The sequence below is a fragment of the Corylus avellana genome, chromosome 5 (assembly GCF_965113065.1).
Source record: "Corylus avellana chromosome 5, dhCorAvel1.hap1.2, whole genome shotgun sequence".
Lineage (NCBI taxonomy): Eukaryota > Viridiplantae > Streptophyta > Magnoliopsida > Fagales > Betulaceae > Corylus > Corylus avellana.
This window is the reverse complement of record NC_142494.1, coordinates 12,751,626-12,765,610: the sequence shown is the minus strand read 5'-3', so window position 1 is coordinate 12,765,610 and position 13,985 is coordinate 12,751,626. Positions and strand designations below refer to the sequence as shown.

The following is a 13,985-nucleotide window of genomic DNA, read 5'->3' as shown; positions in this document are numbered from 1 at the left end:
GCCTTTCGAGCCTTAAACGGGTAGCTCGGCCCATTTAAGGCTCGTTAACAATACCAATCAAGAATTGTATTCTAAGTTCTAACACATTTACAATTCAACAATGTTCCAAGTTTATTCCAACTGCCAATTACAAATCAAGTAATTCCAAATGCCAATTACAAATCATTTAAGATTCAATGATTCACTAGAACAAGTTATATTCAGGACAAATTTACCAATGTAAAATTCAGGACAAATATAACTTACAAATTACAATAGCATTAAAGCAGAAATTAAAAACACCTAAAATTACAAGATTAGACAATTATATTAGGGCCTTACAAATCAAGCAACTTCATATTGAAGAAAACAAATTAATTTACAAATAGAAGAATTACAAATAAAATAGAAGAAATTATAAATGAATGAAATGAGTCAAATGACCAAAAGCCAAAATTCATCTAAAGAGACTACTCTTCATCCTGGCCACCAACTAATCAACTATCCACACTAGTTCACTGTCCACACTGCATTCAATGAAGAAAAGAAATGTGTTAAATGTTTTTAACTTCCTTGCAAGATGTCAAAGGAGTTTTATCACTTAAGATTGAGTGATTAGTAAGTATTCAAAAATCAGATGAGTAAATGAACATAAAATTAAACATTGCAAAATGAGGATATCAGGAAACAGTATATGTGTGATGTGTTCCACTTGCCAATTGACACTGACTAGCCTGACCATGACCCACAGCCACATTGCAAGTCTGCAATCTATGTTAAAAAAAAAAAAAGGTGTTAGCCGTTTGGCGTTTGTAACTCTCTTGCAACATAATTAGGGTGCTTTAGAAATAAAACAAAATTGATAAGGACTTTTTATAGCCAAACAACCTAATTTCTAAACCAACACATAACAAAGATCAACATGTACATCAAATTATAGTAACTAGTAAAACATGCAGAGAACTGAGAAGTGAAGTGTGATATACATTGTACATGAAAGCAATAGATGGTATAATAATGGAAATATGGAATAATAGATTATGTACTCAAATAGTCAAATGTGCAAAACTCAAAATAATAGAATCATGTTAATCAACTAAAACTACTAATTATATACAACCTATAATTAGTAGAAAGAATAACAGTTGGTAAAAAAAAAAAAAAAAAAACAAGTAATCTCAACAGATAGCAGCAGCATAAAGCAAATTAGAAATTGAGTCACAAGCCACAAACATATAGCAGAAGCAGTAGCATAAACCAGTGTATCACAACTAATCTCAACAGATAGCAGCCACAGAAGCATAAACATAATTGCATAATTGCATAAACCAGTGTATGATGTGTATCCCAACTAATCTCAAATCAGTAGCATAAAGAAATAAATATGATATTTGTAAGCACATTTTTTTAGAGATTTTCAGGTATATAAAATGCAACAACTTAAAAATACCAAACTAGTAACTAGCATATGAAAATATGTGGCAGCTTTTAATGAAGTTTCTTAAAAGCGGAGACAAGGACCCAAGGAATGAATAATCACTGCAAACATAAGCAAACCAAAAATATTGTTAGCAAATTTTTACTCCTTTGCATTTAGTTAGTCAAAGACGCAAAAAGTCTTTGACCTTTAATAAACGAGTCAAGGGAGGTTCAAATAATCAAATTTTCAAATAATCAAATTTTTGTTGCAAAATGAAAATAATAAAATTACAAGGAAGAAAGATATTACCTCAACAGGCTCAAATGATCAAGAGAGTTTCCAACAAAAGTACAATATGGCACTTAAACAATTCAAAATAAAACATAGTTATCAAAATACAGACTTAATAAGCAAAGAGAGACTGGATCCAAACATTTCAAAATAAAACATAGTTATCAAAATACAGACTTAATAAGCAAAGGGAGACTGAAACAAAAAATGAAGTGTTCAAATTACAGACTTAAACAAGGAAAGGACTGAAATAGATTGTAATAGTAATACACTCCATGTCTGAAATTCTGCATCACATCACATTCAGGTAGTTGTAGTTGTAGTTGTAGTTGTAGGCAACTGCACTTCAACCAATTTCTACAAAAACAAACACAAATTTAATATGGCCAATTCATACATAAAATTTAGTAAAACTCTAAATAGTCTAAATACATAAATTAGAAACAAAACTTACTTCACTAGCAGATTTTTTTCTTGATGCCATGAAGTGCCCTCACCCAATCTGAACCACATAAGAGCATCTGAACAGTGTCAGGGGATAATGATGCTCTATGGGGTTCAATAACTTTACCACTAGCACTAAAGGAGGATTCAGAAGCAACTATACTTATGGGAACAGCCAAGATATCCTTTGCCATTCTAAACAAGATACGGTACTTCAAGGCATTGCATTTCCACCATGCCAAAGCATCAAAATCTGTTTCCATATATACTCCATTCTCATTCTTACTACAAATGTAGACATCCTCTTCAAGATAAACATCCAAATCTGTTTTAATGGGCCGGATGATGTCACTACTTCTTATATGGTCAGCAAACCTTGATCGACCTTCAGAAATTTTGGACACCACATCTCCAACAATTGCACTTGAGGAAGAACAAGAAGGAACATTTACTTGGGCAGTTTCTTGCAATATACAAGCCGTATGGGCAAAAACATATGACTCAAATAACTCTTTCAGAACTGCCAACACATTGTTAATGTGACTACAAGCTTCAGTCAAAGGATAAATGATAGGGAAACAGAAATTGATCAACTTCATCTTGTATCTAGGATCCAAGACAGCAGCTATGGACATCAACAAATTGCTATCACCCCAATACTTATCAAATTTGTCAATCATCCTACTTGCCATTGACCTCATGTACTTATTCCTATCATCACACTTGATCATCAAAACTTGTTTCATCCTCCAAACCCCAGGTAAATACAGATTTGCAGTAGGGTACTCATTACCAGATACAACATTGGTTACATCATTGAAAATTGACAAAACCTGGTTCACATTACCCACCATTTCCCACTGTTCTTGAGTTACAACCCACTGAAATGCTTGCTCAACTCTATGGTACCTAGGAAACACTTCTTTATACTTAATTACAGTGTCCAACATCAAATAGGTGCTGTTCCAACGTATGGGGACATCTAAAATCAGCTTCTTACAGGGTAAATGCAATCTCTTTGCTATCTCACTAAAGACATTCAACCTACTTTTAGAAGCCACTATATATTTTATGCCCTGCCTAACATCATCTATAATACCCCTAATTTCAACAAGCCCAGACTGCACCAACAAGTTTGTAATGTGTGCACAACACCTAACATGAAACAACCTACCCCCAACCGACAAAGCATTCTTCAACTCAAAGTCATCTTTTATAATTCTAATTGCAGAATCATTAGCTGAAGCATTATCAACAGTAATGGTATGAATTTTATCCTCAATTCCCTAATCAGAAAAACAATTCCTTAATGCATCAGCAATCACAACACCAGAATGTGGAGGAGGTACATTGCAAAAATTTAAAATTCCTTTTTGGAGGCACCAAGTTGAATCCACAAAGTGGCAAGTCACCACTATATATGACACTCTTTGACAAGAGGTCCACATATCGGTGGTGATGTTCACCTTGTCAACCAATTTCAAAAGTGTTCTTAGCTTCCTTTTTTCATTTTGGTAAGTGGTAATGCAATCATTCCTAATAGTTGCATGGCTTATTTTTTTCCAGTGGGGTGTGCAGGCCCTCATGAACTTATTAAAAAGTTCATGCTCCATCATATTAAAAGGGTACTCATGAAGTAGCACCGTATGGGAAGCAAGTTCCCTAACCCTACTCTCCTTGAAACTAAAACTTGTCAACCTTCCCACGCCATCACTGTCACTGCTAGGCTCAAATGACAAAGTATTTTGCTTTTTAGCACTACTAAACTCAACATATCTAACACATCAAGTCAAATGCCTATTTAGGGTTGAGGTAGTACTAGATTTTCTAACAGCAAACAGCCTCTTACACCAATTGCATTGTGATTTTTTAACCCCCCCTATTGTAACTGAAACAAAGTCATTCCAGACTTTGGAAGTCTTTTACCTTTCCCTCTTTTGATATTGTCCATTCTCACTCAGGCCACTTCCATCCCCATCCCCAGCCCCTTGGCCCCCATCCACATCCCCAGCCCCAGCCCCAGCCCTAGCCCCAGCCCCAACCCCATCACCAGCCCCATCCCCACCAACAACAGGACAAATAGTGTTAACAAGTTGGCTTGGGTTATTTTCAGTGCTACCAGACTCAACAGATTCAGGTGTAGGGATCACAGTAAGTGTATCATCATGTACATCAACTTCAATACATTCCAATTCCATAGACTGACTCGTAATCTCCATAACTGTTAATTAAAAAATGTAATTGATGAGAAACTTCTAGCTTTCTATTTTCAAATGAGAACAAAATCATGAGTTCTAGAGAAACTTCTAGAGAATCATGAGTTCTAAGTTGAACAGAGAATCAGAGAATGAGAATCATAGATAGACAACAAAAATTTAAACAGAACAGAATCATAGTTCTACTTCTAACAAAGCAATTCATGTTCTAAGTTCTAACACTAAACAGAAAACAGAAAAATAATTCATAGTTGTTCTAACCCTAAACAGCAAACAGAAAAATAATTCATAGTTGTTCTAACCCTAAATAGAAAACAGAAAAATAATTCATAGTTGTTCTAACCCTAAACAGAAAACAGAAAAATAATTCATAGTTGTTCTAACCCTAAACAGCAAACAGAAAAATAATTCATAGTTGTTCTAACCCTAAACAGAAAACAGAAAAATAATTCATAGTTGTTCTAACCTTAAACAGAAAACAAAAAAATAATTCATAGTTCTAACATTAGTAAAATAGTAACATAACAATTTAACATAGCAAGTTTTTTTAAAAACCTCAAGGCTCAAGCAATTTCCAAAAGCCAATTGGGATTGTAGCTTGCAAATTCGATAGACCTTCCTCCCTAAAATTAAGATATTAGAAACATTAGTTTACCAAATTTTCAAACAGCCAAAACATGATAAATGGAATAAATAAAAAAGACTTGCCAAAATTGAAATAGTTAGGAACTAGGGTTCAGGAGAAAAACATAACTTAAATGCAGAAGAGACTAAGAGAGGCTCTTCGGATTCTCAAAAGTCAGAACTTTTTCTCTTGTTAGCACTTAGCAAGAAGCCAGAGCAAACAAGTTCAAACTTATTCAACTGAACAACTCAGAGTGACTTGCATACATCATAGGTTCATATTCGAGTATAAAAGGGCGATGGGGGGGGGGGGGGGGGTTAGGAATGAATAAAAAAATAAACCTATGATGACAGAAAGCCCAATACTCAATTGCCATTTCTGTCACAGTCAGATCAAAAGCCATCATGTTTGTCTCTGCCGTCGGTATAAGCTAGGGCTTGGAGAAGATAACCTGCCAGAAGACAACTCACAACATGTCAACAACCATGTCAACTTATAGAAATAAAAAATTGAAAAAACACAAAAAAATGGGGATTCGGCAGCGAGATTAGACGGTATAGGAGAAAAATTAGTATCCTCTTCTGGTTCGAGTCATGCGATATCTGAAGATAGTTTCTCTCACAAAACTAGTACGACTGATTAGAATGCCATTAGATCAATATCAGATGATCCATCAACGGCTCGATTGAGAATCTGAAAGGAACGGGTTGTTGGGAGGGGGTTGAGAAGGATTGAATGCGTGCATTCAACCCCTCAACGGTGATGGGAGATGCATTGAATGCTCATAGCAGGCTGCATTCAATGGATCATCTCTCTCTCGCCATCACCCTAGTAATCTAGCCCTCAAACCAGACCGTCAAACAACTCTTTGGTATTGCCGTAGTGGTAACTGGAAGTCTGGAAAGACTGGAATGAAGAGAGAGATAGAGAGTGACGAGGGACGAGGGTGATGGTTTGAAGTTTGATTGGTTACTGGTTAGTGGTTTCTAGTTTGGTTTAGAATTTACAAACGTTCAGTTTGAATCCCAGCATCCCAGCCGTTAGATTTGCGAAAATATCAAAAAATTTAATAAATGAACGGCTGGATTTGGAGAGAGAATTAGTTAAATCGATTTGGGCGTGCCACGTGTTGAAACCTTTAGTTTACCAAAACATTATTCACATGCAGCCATTTGTAATTGAATCTGGTGTACTTATTTAATAGAGTCCGTCGATTCTATAAAAATCATCAAGATTTAATTTCACTCGTTAGATTGAAGCACTCATGGCATGCTTACGGAGCTTGCGATACACCATATAACTCCCAAGCGATTTAATTGATTACAGCTGGCTTCCATTAAACCCATCCAATGGCCAATATTTCATCAATAAATTTGGAGGGCTGAGATGGCTTGTGGTCATACCGAGACGACTGGTACACTGTCAGTCTCGATGACCGTGCGTGCGTGCGAGCTGACAGCTGTTGATGAATTCCTCTAGTGCGTGGGGGGTTTTAAGTCGTTCGATCATCTCAACCAAGGGAAGCTTACGAAAATTTGGATGCACCAAATAAATCCCACACAAGAAAATGGTTAACAGCTGGCGTCCACTACATGCATCCAACGGCTGAAATTAAATAAAAAAAAAATTGGACGGCTGTCATCCTTTGTGTGCAAACCAAGAGCCTCATAATTGTTGTTAGACCCGTAGACTGTGCGTGCGTGGGGTAGATTTCCGAGACTGAGTGTATCGTCCGCGTGTGTGTGTTGGTGAAACCAGTTCTATACGTTATCCAATAAATAATCTTGACCATTTATTTTAATCTTTATTTTATTATTCAATCAAAGACGTTAGATTAGTGGGCTCATAATGTCATGTGTGACACCATATAACTCTCACCTTCGTAATGGATTACAGCTGTATTCCATTAACTAAATCCAACGGTTCGGATTAAATCAAATTAAATCGGACGGCTATGATTATGTCTAAAATTTCAAAAATTCAAATAATCAGAATAATCTAGTATGGGTAATTTCAGGTTAGCTCGTCTCTTTAGTTATCCAATAAATTATCTAAACCATTAAAATTAAATACAAATTTATATCAATTAAATCTTAACCGTTTAATTAACTAAAGTACTAAAGAAACCGTGTGTGCATAGTAGTGTAGTACTACATAGTTATTATTATGAATATGATAATAATTATTATATATTCTTATTATATAATAATATATAGTAGTAATTATTATTATTTTAATAATAATTAATTAATTACTATTATTATTATTATTAATAATACTAATTATTATTAATTTATTATTAATACTAAATGGTTGAGAATCTTGAGATTATTATTATTATTATTATTATTATTATTATTATTATTATGATTAATTGATTATTATGAATATGATTATTATTATTATACTATACCCTTGATCTTAATTGAACCTATGTGTACACATTAATATGATTATTATTATTATTATTATTATTATTATTATTAACTTATGAATTGGACATTGGACATTAAACCTATAAATAATAACATAGTCTATCCTATATACAATGTTAGTTATATACTTATATTGTACCCTTAGATCTTAATCAATTAATTGTACACACATTAATTGAACCTATGAATATGATTATTATTATTATTTTTAACTAATTAATTGGACATTGGACATTAAACAATTTAAACCTATAAATGATAACATAGTCTATACTCTACACTAACTTAGTTATATACTTATACTATACCCTTAATCTTAATCAATTAATTGTACACACATTAATTGAACTTATGAATATGATGATGATTATTATTATTATTATTTTTGACTAATTAATTGGACATTGGACATTAAACCTATAAATAATAACATAGTTTATACTCTATACAATGTTAGTTACATTATTAAACTATACCCTTGATCTTAATTAATTAATTGTACACAAATTAATTGAACCTATGAATATGATTATTATTATTATTATTATTATTATTAACTTATGAATTGGACATTGGACATTAAACCTATAAATAATAACATAGTCTATACTATATACAATGTTAGTTGTATACTTATATTGTACCCTTAGATCTTAATCAATTAATTGTACACACATTAATTGAACCTGTGAATATGATTATTATTATTATTATTATTATTATTGACTAACTAATTGGACATTGGACATTAAACCTATAAATAATAACATAGTTTATACTCTATAAAATGTTAGTTACATTATTATACTATACCCTTAATCTTAATTAATTAATTGTACACAAATTAATTGAACCTATGAATATGATTATTATTATTATTATTATTATTAACTTATGAATTGGACATTGGACATTAAACCTATAAGGCTATAAATAATAACATAGTCTATACTATATACAATGTTAGTTATACACTTATACTATACCCTTAGATCTTAATTAGTTAATTGTACACATATTGAACCTATGATTATTATTATTTTGGAATTGGACAATGGACATTAAACCTATAAATAATAACATAGTCCATATAATATTAGTTACACTATTGCCTTAGATCTTAATTAGTTAATTGTATACACATTGAAGCTATGATTATTATTGATTAATAACATGTTTAATTATTTTTTTAGTTACATTGTCGTGTGGGTTGGGTCGAGTCAGATGATAAAACGGGTCGAGCTCATGAGCCATAAACAAGTCGGGCGAGCCGGGTAATTATCGAGCTACACGAGTCAAGCTCACGATCCCTTAACGAGCTCGGGCGAGTCGGGTGATTATCGAGTTAAACGATTCGATCTCACAATCCCTTAACGAGCTCGGGCGAGCCTGCCGATCTCGACTTAAACGAGTCGAACTCACGAGCCCCCGTCGAGCGAGTTGGGCATGTGTCACTAGCTAATCGAGTGAGTTTCAACAGTAACGAGCGAGCTAGTACAGTGTCCAGCTCGAGTTCGGGTCTAGCTAAGTCGAGCGGGTATCGAGCGATCTGTCGAGTGTGTCGGCTCATTTACAGGCCTAGTAATGGCAAACAAAGGACGTGAACAAATATTTTTATAAAGCTAATATGTGTGAAATGAATATGCTTATGAAAAGAATAATCACAATAAATGCTTTAAGAGGAATGATTCCAAGAGTAAAATTTTTATTTGTTTATGAACAGTTCACAATCACACGCTAGAACTGGCTTACTAAATGCTTACACTTACTTTCTCTAAGTGTAAAACATCTATGTTTTAAATAGATGCCATTAGATGCTATTTAGGTTTTTGAGTTAGAAGGACCTCGAGGTAGACGTGATTGTTTGGATAGTATTACTAATAACGCTTGAGGATCCTTTGCAAAATCTTGAAGGCCGGTTATGGTATATAGTACTTTCGGGTGATGTTGCGGTCTTGTATATTTGGGTATAAAGGTTTAGTATATGACCATTTTATAGTGATGATATGTATATTGTAAGAATTCAATTAATGTAATGATTATTAGTAAATGCTCTGATTGAAATGATTAATGTTGATTTATCATATGTTTTTGCTGCAAAGCATTCTCTTTTGAGGAGTAGAGATCCCTTAGTCTTATTCTTTGGAGAAATTAAATGGCCAGGTGTTCTGATGAGTTAATTACCAGTTAATTAATTTATCGGGGCATTATAGATGGTATCAGAGCAATCAATCCTTCAGACAATAGGAACTAATCTATTAGGTGTTTGGTGATGATCTACTAAGCCATACGATGTAATGAATGTATAAGGAAGATGTGATTGTTCTGAAATAGCATCAACGCCTAAACTTAACCAAAGATAACATAAATATAGTCTCGATCAATTCCTAACGGGTAGTTCCTCCAGCATCTCACATGGATTTGAGCCACACTAGGTCTAAATCCTCAAAAATGACTTGAATCAAGTCCTTCACCACCAATAACTGGCTCCCCAAATCCATCCTTTGCTAAACTAGCTATGAGAGCAAATATTTTCATAATGGAGGAAAAAAGAATACAAGGGTGAGTCTAACAACTTAGTGAGTAAAAATGCACATGATGTGCATGCCATTTGAGTGATGAACTTAGTTATTGATAAATCTATGCAACATTGTGACAGTTATTCATGGATGCAATATAGATATAATATGCATTGTAACTATGATAATCAAGTGATATTTCAAATTGTATAGTTTACCCCAAGATATTACCCATTCTCAATAGAATTGGCATTGTCCCAAGGAACCTGTAATATAATGTCGATGCCCTGACCATTGTGCACTACTATTCATTACACTAGCAACCCGACCGAGTCCAATCTCGGGTGGCCTACACTATTAATGATGTACGTCTGTAGTAACCTGCTAATCAACATGGTTGCGCCAGTCACGAAATAACCATTGGATCCAAGACTCATATAACACATCCACACTTTTGGCCATAAAGTTAACTTGTATAGTAAGCTCATGACCATTATCCTGCATGTACGGGTGTATCATATCATACGATGCAATTAGTCCTTTTACATGTATGCTCTTACAAATCTCACAATGTTCATTATCTTGTTTAAGTAACAAATGTTTTCACAAAATAGAGTTGATAGTATAACAAAATGTATTTCATGAGAGTCGTAAAGATGCATGTTTAGTACAAAAAATAACCGTGTAATGTAGAAAAATAACAGCAAGTATTTATGTGAGTTTGTACTCACCTAGGTTGTATTGTTCCTCAAAATATTCCTCTAGTGGTTCCACACTTTCCAAATATATGAAAAGGGCTATCATTATTTCTACGTCCTAGTTACAATGAACCCTAGCCCTAAGATTCCAAAAATAGAGGTTCTACGTAGCCAACGAACGTTTTGTCAAACTGGGCGAATGTTCGAGCTCGAGGCCGAATGTTCGGCCATAACATTCTCTTAGTGGGCAGAAAACTCATCTCGACCCAACAGGCTTCTAATCAATTCTAAACAATTTCTAAGGCTACAAAAAGGATTCCTAATATATTCCTAGCCTATCTCCATGCAAAATAAACACAAGCAAATAAATATTGAAACGCTAAATCATGCTAAAATTGAGATTAAAACCTATAACAACAACATAAACCCAAACCTACAACCAAGCTATGAAAGAATGTTTAAATTGAATAACTACTATGTAAAACATGAACTAAAACAAGAGGGTTACTTCTCTTGAGCAAGAACCTCCAAGGAAAGCTCTCATTCTTCTCTCAAAACTCACAAAACACTTAAGTAGAGTTTCTATAGGACTCAGAAGGCATAATGGAGCTTAGAAGGGCATGGGACAGGGTATTTATAGGTTTAGAAAAGCTTAGGGCGCTACTATGACAATCCTGCAGTGTCATAGTAGCGAAGTGAACGTTCAGTGGTCCATGGCCAAACGTTTGATGTACTCTGTGCAAAGTGTTTCAAAGTTGCAGGCTACGTTTTGTCATTACCTAGCAGGTCAAAGTTTGGTCAATGAACAATCAGTGTGGTCCCTTTCCAAATGTTTGGTGTACTGTTTTACCTAGCAGTTTCTTAGCTTAGGTCCAAACGTTCGGTCAAAATTGAAAAACCTGTAAAACTCGTCCCAACGGCTTCTATGAACCGAGAACCCTTGCTAATCCTTCAACTAAGCTAACTACTGCCTAGTAATTACCCTAGGCAGTCGTTAGTTTCCAAACTTCCAAATAAAGTTCGGTAGATCGGGGCTAGCGAACTTTCAAATAAATTTGTCATTCAGTCATCAACGTTAGGGGACAAACGTACACCAAATGATTCTAGGTTGTGTGTCTAACTAGCAAAGTGTTTGTCTAAACCCACAAGTTTTACTCGTACTTGTGAAAATTCAACTTCATCTGATTGAGCCGAAATATTACGAGCATGTGCAGAACTTCGAGCCAATCCTATCGATGTGTGGTAAGAAGTGATTCGAGTTCGTTGTTACCTTCTATTAGGGCTACCGAATATCCAGATAAAGTTGTCGATCAATTGTCAACATCGGAGGAAAAACGAACTCGAATCACTTTGTGATACTCGTCGATAGGATCACCTCGAAGTTCTGCACAAGCTTGTAAATTTTTGTGGCAAATGATTCCACATTGTGTGCATAACTACCAAAGTATTTGGTCGGCCCACAAGTTTTGCTTCTAGTTGTAAAAATTCAACTTCATCCGATTGGGTCAAAATTTTATGACCGTGTGTATAACTTCGAGACGATCCTGTCGATGTGTAGCAAGACATGATTTTAGCTCATTGTTGCCTTCGATCGGGGCTACTGAACATCCAGATAAAGTTGTCGTTTAGTCAAACAAACTTTAATCACTTCGTGATACTTGTCGATAGGATCGCCTCGAAATTCTTCACAAGCTCGTAAATTTTCATGCCAAATAATTTTAAATTGTACATATCACTACCAGATCGTTTAAGTTAGCCCACAAGTTCTCCTCCTAATCGTGAAAATTCAACTTCATCCGATTGAATAGAAATTTTACGAGCGTGTGCAGAACTTCAAAGCGATCATGTCGATGGGTAGCATGAAGTGATTCAAGTTTGCTTTTGCCTTCAATTAGGGTACTGAACTTCTAGATAAAGTTGTCGTTTAGTTGTCAACATCGGGGGGCAAATGAATTTGAATAACTTCGTAATACTCGTCGATGGGATCACCTCGAAGTTTTGAACAAGCTACAAAATTTTGGTCCCAAATGATTATGGTTTGTCTACATCACCACTAGAGCGTTGGGTCGGCCCACAAGTTTTGCTCATAGTTGTGAAAACTCAATTTCATTTGATTGGCGTGAAATTTTACGAGCATGTGCAGATCTTCAAAGCGATCATGTCGATGGGTAGCATGAAGTGATTCAAGTTTGTTTTCGCCTAAAATCAGGGTACCGAACTTCTAGATAAAGTTGTCGTTCAGTTGTCAACATCGAGGGGACGAACTCGAATCACTTCGTGATACTCGTTGATATGATCACCTTGAAGTTCTGCACAGGCTCGTAAATTTTTGTCCCAAATGATTCCGAGTTGTGCTATAAATTACGCTTTTAGAACTTTGAATGATGCTCAGCCTACTAAGAAAGAATTGTTAGCTGTCATATTTGCTTTGGAGAAGTTTAGATCATACTTGATTGGTTCTAAATTTATTGTATTCACTGACCATGCTGCTTTGAGATATTTGTTTGCTAAGAAAGATGCAAAGCCTAGATTGATCAGATGGGTACTTTTATTACAAGAATTTGACCTTGAGATTAGGGACAAAAAGGGCAGTGAAAATGTAGTGGTGGATCACCTATCCAAATTACTTGATGAAGATGGAAATGAGCTTCCCTTTAGTGAAAACTTTCCAGATGAGCAATTATTTACAATAGATGCCCAACTTCCATGGTATGCAGATATTGTTAATTATATAACTGGTAAGGTTTTTCCTCAAGGCATGTCTAGAGAGGAAAGAAAGCGGTTGATGTCTATGTCTAGACAGTACAGGATGCCCCTTATCTTTTTAAATTTTGCCATGACCAAATCATCCGAAGGTGCATGAATATTATAGTGCTATAATATACTCATGTGTTGGCTCCAAGGTGCACGCAAGCTGATGACAATGCTATAATATGCTCATGTGTTGGCTCCAAGGTGCATGCATATTAAAAGTACCCAAAGGTTTTTCCTCTAACAGTCTTGCTGAAGACGTTAAACTTAGTGTTGTGCAAATTTATTTAACTCGCAAGTGCACGAATCGATTGTAGTTTAATGGATTGCAAGTGCGAAGTCGAACCCACAGGGAGTTGTGTTTTTGAAAGAGCAATTTATATCTAAACTAATTAAATCCTAATCTAGTTCTAAAAGGTTTTTGATTTTGAATTTGGTTTTCAAATTAAAAGATAAACATAAACTAATTAAAATAAACTAAGAGATAAAAGACTAAGGTTTAGGAATTCACACTCATCGAATCATAACAACATACTTCCATATTTACCAATATTAATATGAAGTTCTCACAATTAAAATCTTAGATGTGTTTTACTATGCTTCAACA

At 34.6% G+C, this 13,985-nt stretch overlaps 1 protein-coding gene across 1 annotated transcript; it reads right to left on the bottom strand.

Annotated features, from left to right (window-relative positions):
- Positions 1-1,993: 1,993 nt before the first annotated feature.
- LOC132181860 (zinc finger BED domain-containing protein RICESLEEPER 2-like) lies at positions 1,994-4,353 on the bottom strand. Its single transcript, XM_088516765.1, has 4 exons — positions 4,061-4,353; positions 3,778-3,910; positions 2,188-3,420; positions 1,994-2,047 (listed from the first exon to the last, which is right to left on the bottom strand). Exons 1-4 carry the CDS (start codon positions 4,351-4,353, stop codon positions 1,994-1,996), a joined length of 1,713 nt encoding a protein of 570 aa, XP_088372891.1.
- Positions 4,354-13,985: the final 9,632 nt, after the last annotated feature.